General features: G+C 44.0%; 1 protein-coding gene and 2 non-coding genes across 3 annotated transcripts; all 3 read left to right on the top strand.

Annotated features, from left to right (window-relative positions):
* The first annotated feature begins 1,465 nt into the window (after positions 1-1,465).
* LOC149279015 (KAT8 regulatory NSL complex subunit 2-like) lies at positions 1,466-9,616 on the top strand. The gene is made up of 9 exons (XM_089501505.1): positions 1,466-1,716; positions 2,786-2,964; positions 4,271-4,385; positions 5,880-6,043; positions 7,680-7,846; positions 8,016-8,112; positions 8,745-8,998; positions 9,097-9,282; positions 9,497-9,616. The coding sequence occupies exons 1-9, from the start codon at positions 1,466-1,468 to the stop codon at positions 9,614-9,616; spliced, it is 1,533 nt and encodes a 510-aa protein (XP_089357631.1).
* On the top strand, positions 8,354-8,488 carry LOC149279017 (small nucleolar RNA SNORA2/SNORA34 family). Its single transcript, XR_016278602.1, has one exon. It is a non-coding gene; the product is annotated as a small nucleolar RNA SNORA2/SNORA34 family (small nucleolar RNA).
* LOC149279016 (small nucleolar RNA SNORA2/SNORA34 family) lies at positions 9,305-9,439 on the top strand. Its single transcript, XR_016278605.1, has one exon. It is a non-coding gene; the product is annotated as a small nucleolar RNA SNORA2/SNORA34 family (small nucleolar RNA).
* Positions 9,617-20,074: the final 10,458 nt, after the last annotated feature.

Here is a 20,074-nt window from a genome sequence, read left to right as displayed (position 1 = left end):
CATCATGATGAGCAGAGTGCTCGAGTGTTCGGGACAAGAAGATAAAGAACTTAAGGATGGAAAATTGATTAGGTACTGCTGATCCTGCCACACTGAGCTTTGATAGGTAAAAATGTCCCTTTTAAACTAAACAGCCGAAGCCCCTGATGTATCGTTTTTATTGAGTTATGCTGAATGCCCGTGATGGTGACGGATCCATTTTAAACAGTTACGTAATGGTTTAGAGGCATGGCTACTGCGAGAGGGGATTTCTTCAGCAGCTATTAATGCTGTGGCTGGAATGGGGTTCCATATGCCTCGTGACATCCTGGAGCAGGCCTCTGGGAAACGGCTGGCCCTTTCAGTGCATGCGCCTCACAGAGACGTAAAAAAAACAAGTGCTGTTGACAATCCCCGGCATATTGATGAAAGTCCCTCAGATGGAGTGACAATGATAAAGCACGCTTCCATGCATGCACTTTAAATGCTACCGGGAGGTTACGTGCACAAATCAAACGCTTGCTTTACTCTTATATCGCCACCAAACATGGCCGCCATGCACTTTCACATATTTCGTTCCTAAGCAGGACTTTGGGGAGCGACTGGCGTCGCTGACTGATTGGTGAAAAAGGCTCTCGCGGTAACTGCCCGGCGACACCAAACCAGTAAAGTAGCGCTGGTGTGACGTCGCTGGTCTCCAAAGAATGTGGTGATAGCCAATGAGAACGCCGATGTAAGCAGGCGGGGTGTGGCAAAGCGGGGAGACGGAGCATCTTCGTGTGTGTTATGTCTCAGTGTGAGAGGAGAGGCCAGGCAGGTAAAATGGCGGCTCCGGGGAGGTTATTGCTGAGTCACTCGAGGACACGCGGTGCCGCTATTTCTCGGGTTTCTGTTAAAGTAGCTTATGGGGTAAAAGTGTATTTGAATAGGATTGTGTATTTTAGCTGTTTTTGGCGGAGGGATAATAGTTACCACATGCTTTTGTCTGTGATTGTGTATTTATGACAATAGGTTTAAAAACTTCTATATCCGTTACCCGCCAATTATAATCCGGCTTCCTCTTTTTTATCGTTGTGTGGAAGGGATCGTATATAATAAGAGCTCGCAGTACCATAGTGTGTACATAGGAGCTCGCGCTCTAAATGCTTACGTCCCCTGAGTTTAGTATCTCTCCTGACCCGGTCTGCAAAGCAAATGTAAACCTCTTAGTGTTTTCTCTTAAGAGATTCATGGCCACCTTGTGATCTACTCTTTATCTATGTTTTGCCAGTGAGTAACTTTTTATATATTGAGCTGAAATACCCCATGATGAGCGTGCAGAATATAGATGCCCCTGTTGATTTGCCTTTGCATATCCCGCGGTGCTGCGTAGCATTCTATGCCTTTAATGGAATTGATCGTTTAAGCGGTGACGGTGCTATAAACGTGCCCGCGTCTTATTTTACAATGTGACTCTTTTGTCTTCTTCAGAGCAGGTCTTCCCGACATGAATAGGATTCGGATCCATGTGTTGCCTACAAGCAGGGGCCGCTTGACTCCCGTGCCCAGGGCTCAGGAGGCTTTGTCCTGCTCGTTCACGCACCGCCCATGCTCTCAGCCCCGCATGGAGGGCTACGAGTACTGCATCAAGCACATCCTGGAAGACCGGCAAGCTCCCTTCAAGCAGTGCAGCTACGTGTCCACCAAGAACGGCAGACGCTGCACCAGTGCGGCACCCAAGCCCGAGAAAAAGGATGGGTGAGGAAACCTGCTTAACTGCCGGAAATGATCATTTGTGTTATCGCTGAAATAAACGTATTAAAGTGGATCCGCCATCCACAAATAAGTGGGTAATATGACATTCTGTCCGGTATACTTTCTGTGAAATATCCATATTCCTCTCTTGCGGTGATATTGGCCAGTATAGTCCTTTGCTATATGCGAAGCAGCTCTGGTACAATGTAGCGCACCTAGCGGGCACATTGTGTTGATTGCGCAACCTCAAGAGCTTCCTACCAGCTTTGTATTTACAAAAAAACCCCAATTGAAGTCGTTCTAGCAAGTTATTGTGTCTCAAAAGCACACTATGAAAGAAGGTGACTGCCATGTTTGTAGTTAACCTGTTAAATATCCAAATAGAACAGGACCATATATCCTAATTTTCCCGTGGGACTCTGTAGATCAATATGATGACGTTGAATTTAAACATTTTATTTCAGTGAAGCCGGCAGGTTGTTTTAGTAATATGCAGGCGGCATGTCCTTTAGCAATATTGTTAGGTTAGTCATTCAGCGTCTGTCTGCTGATCTCTATATGTCAGCATCATCGGGTACCCAAGTGTATGGTGCTCTGCACCCACACATGTGTCTAGGCATTTGGGGCAGTTCACTCTTCAGTTGCGCCAGGATTGAGTCCACGCTGCCACTATGCTAGATTGCATAAATGTAGGAGAATGGAGAGGAGTGAGGTTAAGCAGCCCTGCTTAGAAAGAATGCAAGGCTCGCAGAGGCTGGGGAACTTTAAAGTGCTGCAGTCGTTGAAAAATGACAAGGTGTCACTTTGTAGAGGGTATCTTTTCACCTATACATTGTGCTAACCAAAAAAAAAATGTAATTATAAACCTCCATCATTATCTCCAAGCCGGCATGGCATTCTGGGATCGAACAGAAGGCTGGGTGAGAGCGCAGAACCGGCAGAACAAAAGTTGTCATTGAGAAGTTTGAATTAGTATTACCTTAAGTATTCAAACTCTATTGTAGCCCAGGCTTTTACCTAGTGTTACCCGTTGCCTTCTGTCTGAGAACTGTATTTTCTCTTTTTCTGCCAGGGTTTCGTTCTGCGCAGAGCATGCCCGCAGGAATGCACTAGCACTTCAGGCTCAGATGAAGAAGTCAAACCCTGGCCCAACCAGTGAGTCTCTGCTCTTCCAGTTGAGCTCCTATGCCCGTAATGATCTTGGCTCTCAAGCTCAGGAAAACAACAGAAGCGAAGCCAGCAGGATTCTTGGTATGTAACTGTTGTGCTTAAAATTGATAAATTCTAGTTATTAACCTTCAGTCACTATCTACTTTCTATGTATCTCCAAAATGTCCTTATTGAAGAGCATTTTAATGTGTTATTTTGATGAACTATTCTGGCAAAGAATCCTGTCTGAAAGTGTACCTTTTGATGGCACACGAATAAACAACTTGGAAACTTAAAAACTGCTTCAGTATTGATGCCTCTCATCTGTAAGATGAAATAAACAAAAAGCCAACCACACATAGGCTTGGGTTAAAGTCCTTAAAACCCTTGGCAAAAAGCCCACTAGGACGTAATGGTACGTCCTGATTTTGTTGACGCAGCAGGGACTTGTCGCTGCTTCCACACGTGAGATCAGGCTGCTTCCTGCCGACTGATTGTGTGTAACGGGGCTTGCTGTGAGCGCTGGTACGCAGTACCCCAAGGAATGACCGATTGAGCATTCCCTTCCGGTTTGTGTCACTGCTGACGCCAACCGGAAGTTTACTTGAGGACAGGAGAGAACCTCAGCAGTGTGTTTCTTGACCTTGTAGGGCCCACCATTGTGGCCCCTGCTGGCTGATCACACATATTGCAGCCGGCAATGTTGGACTTTGGATCCCTCCTTGCTAATCAGTGTGCAGACAGATCAGAAGGTGGAGAGAGAACCTGAATAAAATTGATAGCAGCCCAATCATATGATCGTGACATCACTGGCGTAAAATATAAATTTATATTCTATCTTGACCGACACTGCATTGGGAAAATAAAGTACCCCTTAGAACTTCCACTAGAAGTGAAAAAAAAAAATAAATCACTACGCCACTAGTGTTAAGAAAGATATGTAAAGCGTGGGCCACATAAAATGTACGTGTGATATAACTGTAATCGGGAGATGTTGAGCTGTGGTACCTACAGCATAGGTTTAAACATGAGGAAAAAATTTTATTTTTTTAAATCTATTTTTCACAAACTTGTCTCTTTTAAAAGTCCCTTCTACTTCTCCTGAACAAAATGATATATAGTTTGTGCAGGTTTATCAAACAGGCCAAGGAAATCAAGTTTTAACAAACATGGTAAAAATGCTGTCCCGTTAGAACCTAGCAGATCTCTGCTCTGAGAAGTCCCATGTGTTGTCCAGCTCTGGATAAACTCCAAATTGCACAGTTCCCACTGGAAATGTAGTTACCCATCTTGTCTATAGATGTTATATATATTTCTTAAATAAAAATCTGTTGTTCCTAAAGCATATATATATTTCATACACACACGTAGAACCCTTCCTATAAGATTTTTCCCCCCCCTCTATCAGATGAGGACAGTCTCAGTGATAGTGACCAGGACACTTTAACAGTGGATCAGACATGGAGAGGTGATCTTGACAGTGAAGCTGACAGCCTAGACAGTGACCAGGAGGACCCTTTGAAGTAAGTAGTACTTTCTAAGTAGTATTGCAATATATTGCATTTCTTTACAGACTGCCTGCAGATGCTATTACAATAATGGGACAGTGCACATTAACAATATACCGTATTTGCTCGATTATAAGACGAGGTTTTTTTCAGAGCAAATGCTCTGAAAAATACCCCTCGTCTTCTAATCGGGGTCGTCTTCTAATCAGACCTCAAATAGAGTCTGATTAGGAGACTAAGATCCAGATCCCCCGCACCGCTGCAGGGGACCTGGATCCTCCTGTCTCACCCCCCCCCCCATCATACACACACTTACCGGTGCTTCCTGCTGTATTGCCGGGGCAGCGGGTTGACGTCTACGCGATCCGCGTAGACAACGTCCGCTGCAGCCGGAAGGAGGTGTGGCTAGCAGCGGGGGTTGTCTGCGTCCGTCGCGCAAACCTTCCCCGACTGTCAGAGATCAGAGTTCCCCGCACCGGTGCGGGGAACTCTGATCTCTGACAGCCGGGGAAAGTATACGCGACGGACGGATACAAACCCCCGCTGCCAACTCCACCTCCTTCCGGCTGCAGCAGAAGGCGACGTCAACCCGCTGCCCCGGCTGGAAGCACCGGTAAGAGAGGGCTGAGAGGGGAGGGGAGAGTGTGTGTGTGTGTTAGTTAAATGGGGGTATAGGGTGTGTGTGTGTGTGTGTGTGTGTGTGTGTGTGTGTGTGTGTTAAATGGGGGCATAGGGCATTTCTGGAGTGGCGTTAAGGGGGCATTTAATAGAGCACTCTGCCTCCTGAAATGCCTTATACACCTATATGCCACTCTGCCCCATAATATGCATTTTAACCCCCTAAATGCCAGAGTGGCATATAGGGGTATAAGGCATTTCTGGAGGCAGAGTGCTCTATACAATGCCTTTTAACTCCCTTAATGCCACTCTGCCTCCTGAAATGCCTTATACCTCCCTATATGCCAAAAAGGCATATCATGGGCCACAGTGCCATATTGGAGTGGCAAGCCTGGGGGCAGATGTGCGTAACTGGGGGACAGGTTGGAAAATACAAGAAATAAAAACAAAAAAAATATTTTTCTCAATCATAGCTTTTATTAAAAAAAATAGTTTACATGAATTAACATTTACTGGTAAAACTTTTTTCCTTTAGGGTCGTCTTATATTCAGGCTTTTTCTTTTTTTCCTAAGTTAATATTCAGATTTTGGGGGGTCGTCTTATAATCAGGGTCGTCTTATAATCGAGCAAATACGGTACTGAAGAGAATGTATGTACTGAAGTAGATAGCCCTGATCATGCAAGCTGACAATCTATTGGGTGTCTATTAAATCACTCATTAGAGCATTAATTTCACTTGTCAGGAGATTATAATGAATGTCATCTTCCTTAACCTAAACACTTGAACATGTGGTCTCCAGAAGGGCAGGCACTCTTTTTCTTCTTCTTTAGTTAAAGCAAAAGGTTGCTAAAGATCTGTTTTGTTTTTCCTTTTTTATTTTATCCCCTAGGCATGCTGGAGTGTACACAGCGGAGGAGGTGACTCTAATAATGCGAGAGAAGCTGATTCGTCTGCAGTCTCTCTATATTGATCAGTTCAAGCGATTGCAACATTTACTGAAAGAAAAGAGAAGGAATTATTTACACAGTCTGAAGGCAGAACAGGAAACAATTGGTATGTATCTGATCTACAGTTTATATGTATGTCATAACTTGATCTTTATCAAGCTGTAATCTCGGGCATGATAAGAGTTCTAATCCAGGGCTTGACAAATTTGTTGTGAATCTAGGCGCCAGCTAAAAAAGTTAGGAGCCAGGATTTTTTCTTAAACTAACAGTTGGTTAGGAGTGATCTGATCATCATCAGCCCACTTACTAAACTCACAGCGTTTGACCTGGAAGCACCCTGGACTTTCAGGTCAGTGCTGGTTTTTTTTTTGGTTTTTTTTTAACTCTTTCAATGCTGATGTTCCATTGGAGCACAGCATTGACTGATATTTAGTGGGGACAAATGTTAACCCCTGCAATGCCACAAATGTGTTATACACAATTGTGGCATTGAAGGGGTTAACGCTGCACTGTCGCTCTCATGGAGAGATCAGGCAGCAGGGGGGTGTTGGGGCTGGTGTCCACACTCATGTGGAGACCGAAGAACCCTCTCCCCCTGTCCCTGAAGCTGCCTCTGGCCATTGCAGGGGGAGTCTCTGATGACTGCTGTAGGCTTCCATGCCTACAGGAATCATCAAAGGGCTTGTGGGGGGCTCGTTTTTGCTGTTGCTGGTCTGCTTGGGCTTCCAGGCAGACCACCAGCAGCAGAGCCCCTTACAAAACGGGAATTAACCCCTAAATGCCGCGATCGCGGCATTGTAGGGGTTAACGCTGCACTGTCGCTCTCATGGAGCGATCAGGCAGCAGGGGGGTGGGGACCCAATCAACACTCAACCCCCTTTCCTGAAGCTGCCTGTGGCAGCTGAAAACGCGATTTCAGGTTTTCCTGCAGTCGCGGTTTCAGCCTACAGGATCACTCCGTGGGAGTGACCTCGGGCTCGGGGGCGGGCTCTGAGTGGCTGGGCTGTCTGCACAGACTCCTGGGCAGACAGCAGCAGCAGCGCCCCCCGCGATCACAGGCTGACAAACACCTAGGCGCCAGGACAAAATTCTGAGGCGACCTGGTGCCCGGGATTTGTCGAGCCCTGTTCTAATCGTTGCCTGGCTGTCTCGCACACATCTACTCTGTGATCTAGTGTCATACCCGTAAGGATTTAAAGGGAAATGTTGGCACAATTGGGACATATGCGCTTTTTTTTTTAAGCCAGTTTCATTAAAGATGCACCATATTAAAGGGACACTCCACTGTCTCAAGGTGCACCCTGAAGGCTAGTGGTTGGCAATATAAAGCTGAAATTTAATGCCACGGGTAGCAGAAATGAATAGAAATACATTTGTGTCTTTGAATATTCCCAGTTTAGTTTCAGATATTGCTACGCTCTAATCTGCCCGCAGTAGTCTTACAAATGTAAATGATCACAATTTATGTCCTGTTCTTGCAATTCCTCTATATATCATTATGTGGCTACTCCTTCAATAAAGCCATTTATCATGCTTATCCCGATTTGTTTGGTTGCACTTTATTTCAATCATGGATGCACATGGACTGAATTGATCTCTAGTAACCTTCCATGTTGCGCTTTTAAAATATAAATCCTCAGCAGGAATAATTGCTAAACATTAAACCTTAACTTTTGAGGTGATTCATAATAACTCTGACCTATTCTGCTGCTTTCAGCACCGTTGTCTGTTCCTCATTCTAGGGAACAATCTTCTCACGGGCCCAGAAGGCCTTTCTCCCAAGGAGCGTGATAGCCTTAAGAGGCTGAAAGCATTGCGACGATACAGAAGGCGCTTTGGTGTAGAAGCACTACTTCATCGACAGCTGAAGGAGCGCCGCATACTCGCCACTGAAGGTGCATCACAGCAGGTGTGGACTCGGGCAAATACTCTCTCAAACTTGCTAGCGTTAACCGCTTGAGGATTGGGGATTAAATCCTTTTTTTATAAAATATATATAATATATAATTTCTCACAAATTGACAAAGTGAATATCCCATTTTGTTTTTGTTGTAAAATCTTATTTTTCTCTTGTGCAGGCTCACACAACACGGTCTAGTCAGCGTTGCCTGGCCTTTGTTGATGATGTACGCTGCTCTAATCCAAGCCTCCCCATGGCCAGGCACTGTTTGTCCCGTATCCTTTTTTCGTTTGATTGAGCTGGGTGTGTGCTTTTTCTTTTGTGTCCTACTGAATGCAGTGGAGTTGAGTACTACTGATCTAGATTTTCAAACTTAAATGTGTGTTGCAAACAGGCTAAGAATTGTTTGATTACCTGCATAAAAAGTAATGTTTAAGTGGGGTGCCAGGCCAAACATTTGGCCTGTTTGTCCCTAAAGGCTGGGCACTTCTGATCGAGAATCCACTGAAAATGAAAGAGGCCCTAAATCAAGGCTGACAGCTTGTTGTAGCTGTGGGTTTCAAACAGGAGCCCAAAGAACTCTCTTCCTATGGTCTGTTGGCTGTGCCATTTCGCGTAAGGGCCCAACCAATTCAGTTGGAAGGAACAATTTGTCCAAAAAGTGATCCTGAAATTAAATTAACATGGGAAGAGAAAATTGAGCAGTAGTGTAACACAAAGCATGTGTACCTCCTAATAAACATCCGCGCATTAACCTTTGTGTGTCTGAAACTGACCAGCCGATATTGAGCACTTGGTGCGGTCGGTGCGTAACTTCGTGTATGTATGAGTCTGGCAACATTTAAATTGGTAGTATTGTATGAAATGTTCTTTGCAGGGCACTTTCCCCTTAACTGCTTGTGACTAGATATCTGCCAAGACAGCAATCAGGTCTTGTTTAAGCTGTGTGCGGGCTCAGAAGAGGTTCCTTGTAACAAACCTCAACCTGTCAGCCTTTCTGAGGATCCCCGCTGTCCTCTACATTACCCGTTACCATCGCCTATGTACAAGTCGGAACCAGCATTAACAGTCCCAGTGCCGATGGATGTGGCTCCAATAGAGCTTTATTTGAGCACTGCTGAGTTGCAGCCTACTGAAAACTTGCCACTTGAATTCAGTGATGTGAGTCCTGGTTAGGTTTACTACGTGGTTTGTTAAAACTGCTCATTAATTACTTATTTTGAGGACTTGAGCCTTGCTAATTTGACTTTCTCTGATAGGACCTTGATGTTGTTGGGGATGGAATGCAGTGTCCCCCATCTCCGTTGCTTTTTGACCCTTCTGCTGAACAACCTTTCAAGGACATTTCAAGGACACCACTTGATGTAGCTGCTGATGAATCCCAAAGGGCCACTGGGAGCCAACCTCTGTTGACAGCAGAGTCCTTAGTAGGAGCGGCAGGCCAGGTATATATTGCATCATAAACAGCTGGCACTGAATCAAGGCTGGTTGCTTGCTGTAGCTACTGGTTTCAAACAGAGGCCTAAATCATACTCTTTCTATGGTCTGTTGGCTGTCCAAGCTTGATATGTGATCCAGCCAATTCAGTTGAAAGAAACATTTGCATTTTTTAAGCATATTTCAAGATGTTTTCTAAACTACTACTGCTTCTTCTTTTAGAGTCAGTTGCAAGCCGTGGGGTTGTCCTCTTCTGTGCTTACAGACCCTTCAGATGAAAGCCTGGTGTCACCGGCAGTGTCTACACCCAATGGCAACATAGATTCCCAGTCTTTCACCTGAGTCAGATACATCAATGAAACCATACCCTATACTGTTCCTTTCCTAACATCATTTGGAATAAATCCCAAGGTCTGTCAAATGTACCGGCTTTAAAACGTCATCTAAAGCCTCTGTGAATTCTAGCAGCTATAACTTACAAGCTTTTGTAATGATCTAATGATAGGCTGCAGTCGTATTTGCATGTGTTACTGAATTTTAGGTAACTGTTACCTAATGTCAATTTGTTACAAAATCTATTAAAAGCTACGTGTAAAAAGTCTTAAGTCTAATATGGTTTCTCAAAAGGTGAAGTGTGAGCAGTCTCATGTTTTGCCGTGGCATTGCATATAGCTGCTAAACAATTTAAACAAATGGTAGCAAAGAAAAGTTACATTTTCATGCATTTTTATCCAAGTATAATAAAACTACTTCTAAATATTTGGAAGCAGTTTTTTTTTTGTTTTTTTTTTTTACCCTGTTGGCAGCATGGCTGGCTGGGTGCATTATACACGTATTTGGCACAATTTGTTTTCCAAAAATGAAAAAGTATAGTTCAGAAAAGAGACAGAGCATCAGTTTTCCTTATAAGGGTCTTGTATTAAATGGTCGATATAGCATCGTAAAAATGAATATAAAATATAGCAATATACACTTCCCTGCTAACTATGCCATTATCCATGCATATCCCTTTTTTAAATGCCTCAATATTTGGATGCGCTCTGTAAAAGAAATGAAATGCAAGCTATTTAATCAGAGGGGCAGTCGGAGAACGTAGGCTTAAAGGGAGCAGCTGGAGTAGATATACCCTAACTATAAGTGGTATATCGGCTCAATTAAACTAATCTTAACCCTATCCACTCTAAGAATTTACAGTATTTACAACTATTGCTAAGCAAGTAATCAGAAACCGCTGGGCGATAAAATGGTGGGAGACGTTCTCAAATCATGCAGGTTGGATTCATTATCAATCTAAGGAACAATATGGTAAGAGATGAGATTCCCTAAAATCTGAGTCTTTATAACAAAATATTTGATTATTTTATTCATAAGGCAATTTTTTACAGTAGGTATTCCACTTTTTTAGTAGAAACGTAATATGCAGTCTTATTATTTGTAATGCTTTATGGCATTGTCGTTTACAGAGCATCTACAGATTCCACAGCACTGTACACTACAATGTCCTACCCAAAGAATACTTCTGCTTCTAACGCACCAATAGAGAAGCTTATAAGGGTAGTCCAAATATAACCAAAATATTTAACTAATCAGTGATTCGTATTTATATAGTTTGTTTTAATTTATTTATAGTGCCATCATGTTATGGAGTGCTGTACAAAGGATTTTTGTTTGTTTTCCTCTGAGTCCTGGCTATGTATGTATTTGCGAGGCCCCATATATAGTGAGATACAATTTCTGGCAAATGCACAGCTTGATACTTAGTTTTGTTTTAGGACATTGGAAGCAAAATATGTTCCAAATAGTGCATTTATTAAGTCACTTCTCAGTCCCCAGCTGTGCTCACTCGTAATGCAGAATTATTTGATTTCGAGTTACCTGGAGTTTTTCGGGGTTTCCCTCACAGCAGCTGCCTTGGCACGGAGCCACAGCCCGAGTCTAGACGCTGTCATTTTTATGCACGAGTGTCTGTGTGAACATCTGCAAGGTCTGACAAAAGGAGCATTGCTTAGAACCTTGTGTAGTAGATCAGGTTTTGACAGCCACCAACAAATGTTCGTTTTGTTTCAGAAGGTTTTCAGTGATGGACCATGAGCTCTGATTCCTAGCATAGTTTAGTTGAGAGCTTTATAATAAAAAGCATCCCAAGAATTCCACTGTGAGCGTCACATCGGAGGGTCCTGCATTATCAGAGTAACGCTTACCTTGTCTATTAGTTCACGGAACATCTTTGTGTGATCTGTATCTTATTTGAACACAATTGTGCTGCGTAGGGTCAGTCCTGTGTAAGTGGCACCCCAAGCAATTTTTCCTGGATGCAGTCACATTATAGATAGACAGACACAACAGGCATTGCCTCTACCCACATAACCTTATTTCCCTAATGCTATAACAGTCTTGAAGAGTGCCTAGAAGTCCACCCTGCCGCAATATGCAAAATGATCACATTACCTGTAAACGAATAATTAGGGGGAAGGTATGTCTGGCACCGTAATTAGCAGGCACTCCTGTATTCCTCCTGGCTTTCCGCAGCGCAAGCAGTGGTGGTCCAAGCTGCTGGTTTCCTTTCACTGTATAGGTCGCATGCGCTCACCTCCTCTGTTTTAATATAAAGAAATTCAGGGGGCAAAGTAAATGCCCAACGTCAAATAAGAGTGCTGTAACTTCAAGGGGTTTTCCTAGCAAGCAACCCAAAATGACATTTGGTGAACAGCATACCCCAAAAATGCTATAAAAATATGTAATTCAAGGCAATTGTAACCATTCATGTATTGAGTCATAAGTTAGTGTATTTGCACAGCACCATAAATGGATTTACATATATGTTTCTGCAGTAAAACGCCTTTGTCGAGGGTAAAGAACAGACAAATTGCGGGACAAGTCAAAAATGAAAAAGGGACTTTCATGTTTAACACTGTGCTGTTTTGAAAGGGGTGAAAATGGTTTAAGAAGGCAAGTTCATTTTAAAAATAATTTTGGGGTATTTTGCCATAGCTTGTGCACTGCAATCCGTAGCAGATCCGTACAGTAGAGCTAGCGCTCCAGCCGTGGGTTTTATTGTCCTCTGTTGCCACTCTTGTAGCATGGGCCTCCAGTTGAAGTGACCAGCAGATACTGCACTCCAGAGGCACTTTACATCATGTGTGAGTGCTATCCCCCCTCCAGCTGTATAGAGCATTAGAATTCTCTATACATTATTTTAAATTCCTTGCCGCCCCCCCCCCCCCCCCCCCGCACATTTGCTTTACAGGAAATGCATTCAGTGTAACACATCGGTTTCTGAGCATTGCACAGGGCTAAGGAATCTACCACCATCCAGCTCCGGTGCCAACGTAGACAAGATTTCTAGATGATCTTAACAAGACCCTGAAACGTAGGGACAGACTGGGGATTACAATCACCCATAGCACTTTAAGGCCAGCAGTCAATAAATTATGTACATGAGTGCCCACCAGATACGTAAAGGACAGGATCTTTGGCATGAATGTCAGGGAAGCCATTGGCAACAGCCTTACGGGCCATAGGTTCTTTTCTACTGGTGGCTGGCTTCTTTACACAGCCAAAACCGACAATGCAGCGGCTCTGGAGCTTACAAAGTACTTTTATGCATTCCCTTTAAGAGACTAAATCGGATCACCATGGGGTTTTGCAGCTAGACCCTAGTAAGTGACAAATGTGTACTCCTATGAGGCAAAATGGCACAGCTGGAAGTGTTTTAAGGACCTTTGAAGACCATGGGAGAGAAGAGCAAAGCATTAAGTTATTAAGCCATGGCCTAAAGCATGGAAACGGGATAGCTGAGCAAAGTGCAGAGGGATTAACAAAATGAGTTACAGAGGGATGGACACAGAAGAGAGCAGAATATTATTATTAACTTTTATTTATATAGATCCAATAATTTCTTACAGTACATACATTCAAAGGGTACAACAAAAATATAGTTGACAGACTAAGATGAACAGATACATTAGGTGAAGGGGGTGCCCTGCTGCAGGCCTACAATCTAGAGGAATTAAAATGTTTAAAATATTAATGTTCGTATTTTTTTCCAGCCTGCATTACTTATCAAACAAGGATGCCAAAACTGACATCATCATCATTCCTGTTAAACAGGAGGTCTTGAGAATGTTAAAAGCTCTAGGAATGGTTCAGGCACACCGATGGACAGGACCTAGAATTGTGTGCTGGACAGAGGAGAAACTGACAGTTGTAATACAGCTATGGAATCTGCTGGTGCTCTATACATGAAATTAATTATACAACCATATAATACAAGAGCTAATCTTGGAGTAACGTGCTTGAAGTTGTGCAGTTACCATAGAAACAAATACACTATCCCTGTTGGCTCCAGTAGAGGAGTATCTGCTTCACTTTAGAATATACTGACAAGTCCCAAGAGAGACAAGTGGACATTTTTTGTTGGCCTTCCGCATTACGCTTTCATACCATATAAAGGAAGGAGAGCCTGTTAGCCATTTAATAACAACAACACATTATTCTTCTAAAGGCATGGACACCCTAATATACACGCTGGTGACCCATACAGGATACTCAAAATACTACGGTCTAAAGCTGTGAATCTGGGAGAGTCATCTGTGCATGCCAGCTAAGCTGTGGTATGGAAAAGCTTAGGTGTAATATAATTTAATTGCTGTCATGGGAGTTTGGCTCCTGTGAAAGCTCTTTCCTTTCCTAGGGCAGCAGACCATATCCTCACAGTTCTCCCTTTCATGGTTTAGGACTGAAGGTAAATACAAACACTAAGGTGTGAGGGGAGAAGTCATGCCGGCATTCAGTGGCTCCAGTGTTCCCCTTACAGCTCTGTTGCTTCTAGTAGAGAACGGCATTCATGGCCCTATCTGAAGATCTTGTTGAAAACACAGATAAGAATCAATGAAGCCTTTAACAACACGGATGTTTTTTTTAAAAAAATTATTATTATTAACATTATTTTTCCTGTAACCCCTATCCAGTGCTGCTGAAAACTGTACTGTAAGTCAGAAGCCGTGTCATTGCATTTATGGAAAATTTCTTTTTAAAATTTCTATATTGGGATCGGCCAAAATGATGAACTATGGGGCTCTGTATGTAAAGGTCATTCTAACTAATAAGTAAAAGTTCTTTTGGTTGCTATAGTGACCACTTTTTACACTTCAAACCCTCTTTATGACCATTATCAAGTCATATCTTTGTTAATCTTACAATGCTACAGAGCCTTTAATCACACATCAAAGTGGCATACAGTTTAATGGGTAGCATGTTGGACATCTACTGTAGAATGAATTAAACTGCATGTATCACACATGGGCAGAGAGTCGGGTAAGCTTGCGAAGAGGCAAAAAGGGAAGGAGACAAAAAAAACCAGAAGAGATGAAAGGAAACGCGCTGAAGTTGCACACTTACAGTCTTGTGGTTGCTTCCTTGATGTGTCAGGAGGAAGTAAACCATGAATATCACCAGTAGCTCATCCTTGCATAAGGTGTTAAGTCTACATATAGCGGTCAAGTAAGGGCACCCTGAACGCCAGCTGTTCTTACGAAAACCACATGAATTTTCTTTCAAGAGTCTCAGGGTCAGCTCATTTATGGTGATCAGTTTAGATGGAGCTTGCATTTTTTTCCCTTTCTCGCTTTTTCACTATAAACAAATAGAGTGACTTTTGAAATGATGATGGATATCTGTGTACTGTATATTTCCTGTCTCTAACAGCTCTAGTCGCCCCAGACTAAATAACGTTATAACATCCATAGCCAGGGCCGGCCCAAGGCAAAATGCCGCCTGGGGCGAATTTTAAAATGCCGCCCCCCCCCTTATCTACCCTTCCTCTCCCTCCGTCCCTGCCGCCCCCCCCCATTATCTACCCTTCCTCTCCCTCCGCCCCCCCCCCTTGTACTTACCTTTCAGCAGTCCTGCGTCGAGTCTCCCTGTTCGGTCTCGGTGCCGGCTTGTAATGCTGAGCGCCGGAAATCTTCCGGCACTCAGCATTACAAGCCGGCACCAAGACCGAACAAGGAGACTCGCCGCAGAGGAGAGAGAGAGGGGCGCCGAGCGGGTACTGACAGCTTGGTAAGCGAAAACCACTCGGCGCCCCTTTCTCTCTTTCGCTTTTTAAAAAAAAAAAAAGGGCTTGGGGCGACAAAGCCCTTCAAAAGTGCCGCCTGGAGCGGTTGCCCCACTTGGCTCCATTGTCGGGCCGGCCCTGTCCATAGCTAGCTAGCCCAAAAACTAGCCAGCCATTTTTTTTGTCAAGGCAACTTCAACAATCACCATCTACAGCTGTTTGTGGCCCACACAGGTATACTCACCCCCCCCAACACACACACACACACACACCTATGTCTAATTCTGATGCACCGTTTTTTTAAACATGGAGAGTACCTGTGGGGAGTAACATGATGAGCATAACAGGAAAATTCAAAGGGGTGGCCACATATATCTCTCCGTCTTCTGCTTCTTAAATGCTAAAGTGGACATGGCAGCATTAAGGGGGACATGCTAACTATGTCTTGGGATTAGGCTAGTCCAAATAGACTTGAAAAGGGCAGGGAGTGGGAAGAACAGGGACATGACCAAATACTTTTACCCAAACCCAAAGGTTAAACACTGGCCCTGTAGACAGTTGTTATTTCTTTGGCCTCTGGGTAAAATTGGGAGCATTCCTAGGTATGATGATGGCTAGTGGTAGATGGAGCCTGGCCCTAAGCTGATATATTTTTTGCACAAAGATGATTTTTTTGGTCACAAAGCATAGGTAAGATAGGAAGGGCGTGCTGTGAGTACAAGTGAGAAGGTGTCCCTGGGATTGGCATCAGGCATCACGCATACAATAAAGGTTAGAATAACAAGGAGAAGGCACTTGCTTCTCTCATTACTTGTCCTTCCTCATTGCACAGCATGGAGAATTGGCCTCTGTGGAAAGTAGGTGCTTCACCCATTGGACACCTGATCCCCAACATTATACGTGAAAGCATGTTGTCTATTGAATAGTTTGTCTAGATACCGAGTTTTAACTTTTATTCTGATCTCCTCTTGATTTGTACAGCAAATCTTGTAAAGCTGTGTCCTTCCAATGATAAAGAGTTCATTGCCTGGTAGTTGTCTGCACTGCTGAGTAGGAACAACAGTCCACAACCAGAGCTATAATGCTTTTGAAAAAGGAGAGTCAGCTGTTCCAGAGACCATGTTTCTAGTGTCATTTTCAGAAGGCACTCCTTGGAGGACCTGAGATGGGTACCAGTGACAATGACCAGGGGATCTCTACTACAGACCCCTGGTTCCTGTTACATATCTAACGCCAAAACTGTATCTATCTACAATTATCCATATTTTTATATGCATTCTTCATTTGAGGGTCTGTATGGGAAAAAGGTTCCTTACTTTGATTCCACGGACTTGACCATATTGACATAATTGCATTTTATTGTGTTTGCTGTAGTCTGTATGTATAGCGGTGGGTTTTCTCACATTTACTCCCCATAAACATACTACATGTTATTTATTATTTAACACAGAGATACTCTGCAAATGTGGCTGGAATGTGTTTTATGTTCCAAACCAAAACCTTCCAAACCAAAACCTTCAGTCCCTCTTCCTTCCCTGATGTGCCTCTTTTTTAAAAGCTCGGATTGTTTGGTGGGTATGAATATGTCAGTGTTCTGCAGCCCGAAAGGTGGATGAATGACCTGCAGTTCACCCCTTACCCCTTCTAACTGCTTAGTAATATGGTGGCAGGAACAGGGGTTGGTGTTCTTAAAAGTTTGCCCATGTGTGTGATTCCATTAGTTCTTATTCTTCTCATGTAATAAATGGAGCGAAACTAATACCTCCCTAGTGTCCCTATTTAGTAGGGACAGTCCTTCTTTGTAACCCAAGTCTCTTTGGCTTTCTTTCCTACCCCAATGTCCCTTTTTCCTATAAGCTCCAAACATTTAGTCGATTTAAGTGTACTGTAGTCCTAAGAGAAGCAATACTGCTTATAAATATCGGAAAATGTAGTTAGAAATGAAATATATTATTCTCTATATTTATCTCATTAAGTTACAAACTCACATAAAAAGTTGTGGTAAAGCTATGTTCCTTAATCACATTTCTAACAACCCACCAAAGGAAAAGTGCACCATTGGCTACACTGGACAAGTCAGCGTGGACTTGAGACCAAGATTTGGTTCAAACCTGGCTTCAGAAGATTGAATAAGTGAAAGAACTTCACAAACCCCCCCCTCTATAAAGTTGTAGTATTCAAGAGTGTTCCACATGGATGCACGAATGAAAAGGGCATCTAGAACCACCCCAACCAAGTTTTAGGTATATAGTTCTGTAACTAATCCTAAAATTGGGTTATCAAGTAAAGTACTGCCATCTGTCAGAATGCCATAACAGTGTATAAATTAAAAGAAGTCTGTATGAAGTGCATATACTGTAGTAAATCAAGACACATATAGTAGGTACGGGTGCTGTCGGCCAGCCGGCCACCTGTCATTTGCCCGGTATGTCAAATGGCCAGCCCAGGCCTGCTACCAGGGCCGGCCCAAGGCAAAATGCCACCTGGGGCGAATTTTAAAATGCCGCCCCCCCCCCCTGTTTTACCCTTCCTCTCCCTCCGACCCTGCTGCCCCCCCATATTATCTACCCCCCCCCCCCCCTTGTACTTACCTTTCAGCAGTCCTGCGGTGAATCTCCCTGTTCAGTCTCGGTGCCGGCTTGTAATGAGGAGAGAGAGAGGGGCACCGAGCGGGTAGTGACAGCTTGGTAAGCGAAAACCACTCGGCGCCCCTTTCTCTCTCTTTCGCTTTAGAAAGAAAGAAAGAAAGAAAAAAAAGGGCTTGGGGCGGCGAAGTGCCGCCCCTTCAAAAGTGCCGCCTGGAGCGGCTGCCCCACTCGGCTCCATTGTCAGGCCGGCCCTGCCTGCTACCCTAGGTCTTCAGCTCAGTTTCTTCCTTCTCTGGGCAGGATGGCCTTGCCTACTCCCCGCCCACTAAAGGATAACTTAGGCAGATACCCCTTCCACCATGAAGCCTCTGGTTTAACCCCTTAAGGACAATGGGTGGTCCCTAAACTCATTGAAAACAATGCATTTTGTACATGTATGGGCTTTGTCATTAAGGGGTTAACTACAGGTGTCCCCTGCGACCCCTTCTTCCTGTCTCCTCGTACCGGTTCCAAATTGTTTAGAAAGGGCCCTTCCCACCTGGACCACACCAATCCAGAAGGGCCCTTTCTAAACTATTTTCAACCGGCACGGGGAAACAGGAACATATCTGGGTCACGCAATGAAACCGAGACTGCTCGCACAGTGTTCAGCCAGAGGGAAAGCTGCCGGAGCGGTGAGAGGTAAGCGGGGGCAAGAGGTGTGACATATGGATATGTATTTGCATATATATATAAATATATATACAGTATCTCAAAAAGTGAGTACACCCCTCACATTCTTGTTAATATTTTATTATATCTTTTCATGTCACAACACTGAAGAAATGACACTCTGCTGCAATGTAAAGTAGTGAGAGTATAGCCTGTATAACAGTGTAAATTTGCTGTCCCCTCAAAATAACACAGCCATTAATGTCTAAACCTTGGCAACAAAAGTGTCAGGATCCCCAGCCGAGACCCCTACGGAGTGACTCACCTGAGTACCCGCTACCCGCAGGTGCAAGTGCGCTTCATTGGTTGATAGCAGACGAGCCCCCTGCTGGCGACAAATAGAGTGGCTCATATGGACCTTTAACTCTTGGAGCGGGGAGACCATGGTCACCTCCGGCCAAGTTCCGCCGTCAGGAGTGAAATGGCCGTGCGGGCGACTCTGGCATCAACCAATTGGTGATGCTGCGTAGATAAGGTAGGCTAGATGGGGAAGGGACCAGGGAGATTAGTAGACGAAGACAAACACGCAGATTCTTCGTGTTGTGTGTCTTCGTCTACATTTTGCTGCCGACATGTTCGTATGTTTGGTATTCTGGCTGAACGAAGATATATATATATAGTACAACATATATAGTAGTGTACCTAAAGGGGGGTGAGGGCGGCGGGAGGTGCCGCGACGGCCGCCTAACACGGGCCTGCAGCTCACTGGTGTGATGTCTGCACACTTTGTGAGGAAACTCTTTCCCCGCCCAGGGGAGCAGGAACGTGGGCGGGGAAAGAGTTTGCACGGCGCCAGTGATGATCGACCTGCCCCTGGACCAGTGGTCTGCAAGAGAGGTAAGGGGGTGCAGGTGACTGAATGGGTGAATGAATGAAGTGAGTAAGTGTTTAGGGGCAGAAATGGGACAGGTTTTAGGGGCAAAACAGGATCTTAAGATAAAATCTCAATTTATTGTGCACAAAAATATTGCAAACATGCATACCTGGAAACTGTCAGGGTTTTTCCCCCCTCTCAGGGTTTCATTGTGAAGGGGCAGGTTCTCAGGGTCACACAGGTTGATATCCCTGCTTAAATGCAGGTAACAAGTCAAAGTTTCCATGAGGACCAGTGTTAAAGCCATTTGGTTTGCTGAATCACTACATAGAATATTCAGGGGAATCTGAAGATCAGCTAATTCAGAAAGTTCCCATGTGTGCATACATGAGGCCGCACAAAATTGGCATTACTGATGATCTATAGAGTCAGAAGATGCAAGAAGAATACAGAAACACAATAAATAATGTTCACCAACCACACCTTTACTCCAGATTAACTATAACTGGCTCCCAGAACATGGCTGTAGGACTCAATGTCAGATGCCAATAGGTATTTTATGGAGGCTTCGGGTATCAGCAGTCCTAAGTTAATAGAGCTTTTATGAAGGAATGCAACCATCCAAAGAT

The sequence above is a fragment of the Sceloporus occidentalis genome, unplaced genomic scaffold (genome assembly GCF_023333645.1).
Source record: "Sceloporus occidentalis isolate IW3139 unplaced genomic scaffold, rSceOcc1.0.p SCAF_175, whole genome shotgun sequence".
Classification (NCBI taxonomy): Eukaryota; Metazoa; Chordata; class Lepidosauria; order Squamata; family Phrynosomatidae; genus Sceloporus; species Sceloporus occidentalis.
The sequence above is the reverse complement of the archived record's forward strand: the minus strand, read 5'-3'. Positions and strand labels throughout refer to the sequence as shown.

Bases quoted from the DNA above. Each gene is read 5' to 3' on its own strand.
- LOC149279015 (XM_089501505.1), top strand. From the start codon at position 1,466: ATGAATAGGATTCGGATCCATGTGTTGCCTACAAGCAGGGGCCGCTTG. The intron at 6,044-7,679 runs GTATGTATCTGA...TCCTCATTCTAG, and splicing joins GGCAGAACAGGAAACAATTG to GGAACAATCTTCTCACGGGC. The intron at 9,283-9,496 runs GTATATATTGCA...TTCTTCTTTTAG, and splicing joins TAGTAGGAGCGGCAGGCCAG to AGTCAGTTGCAAGCCGTGGG.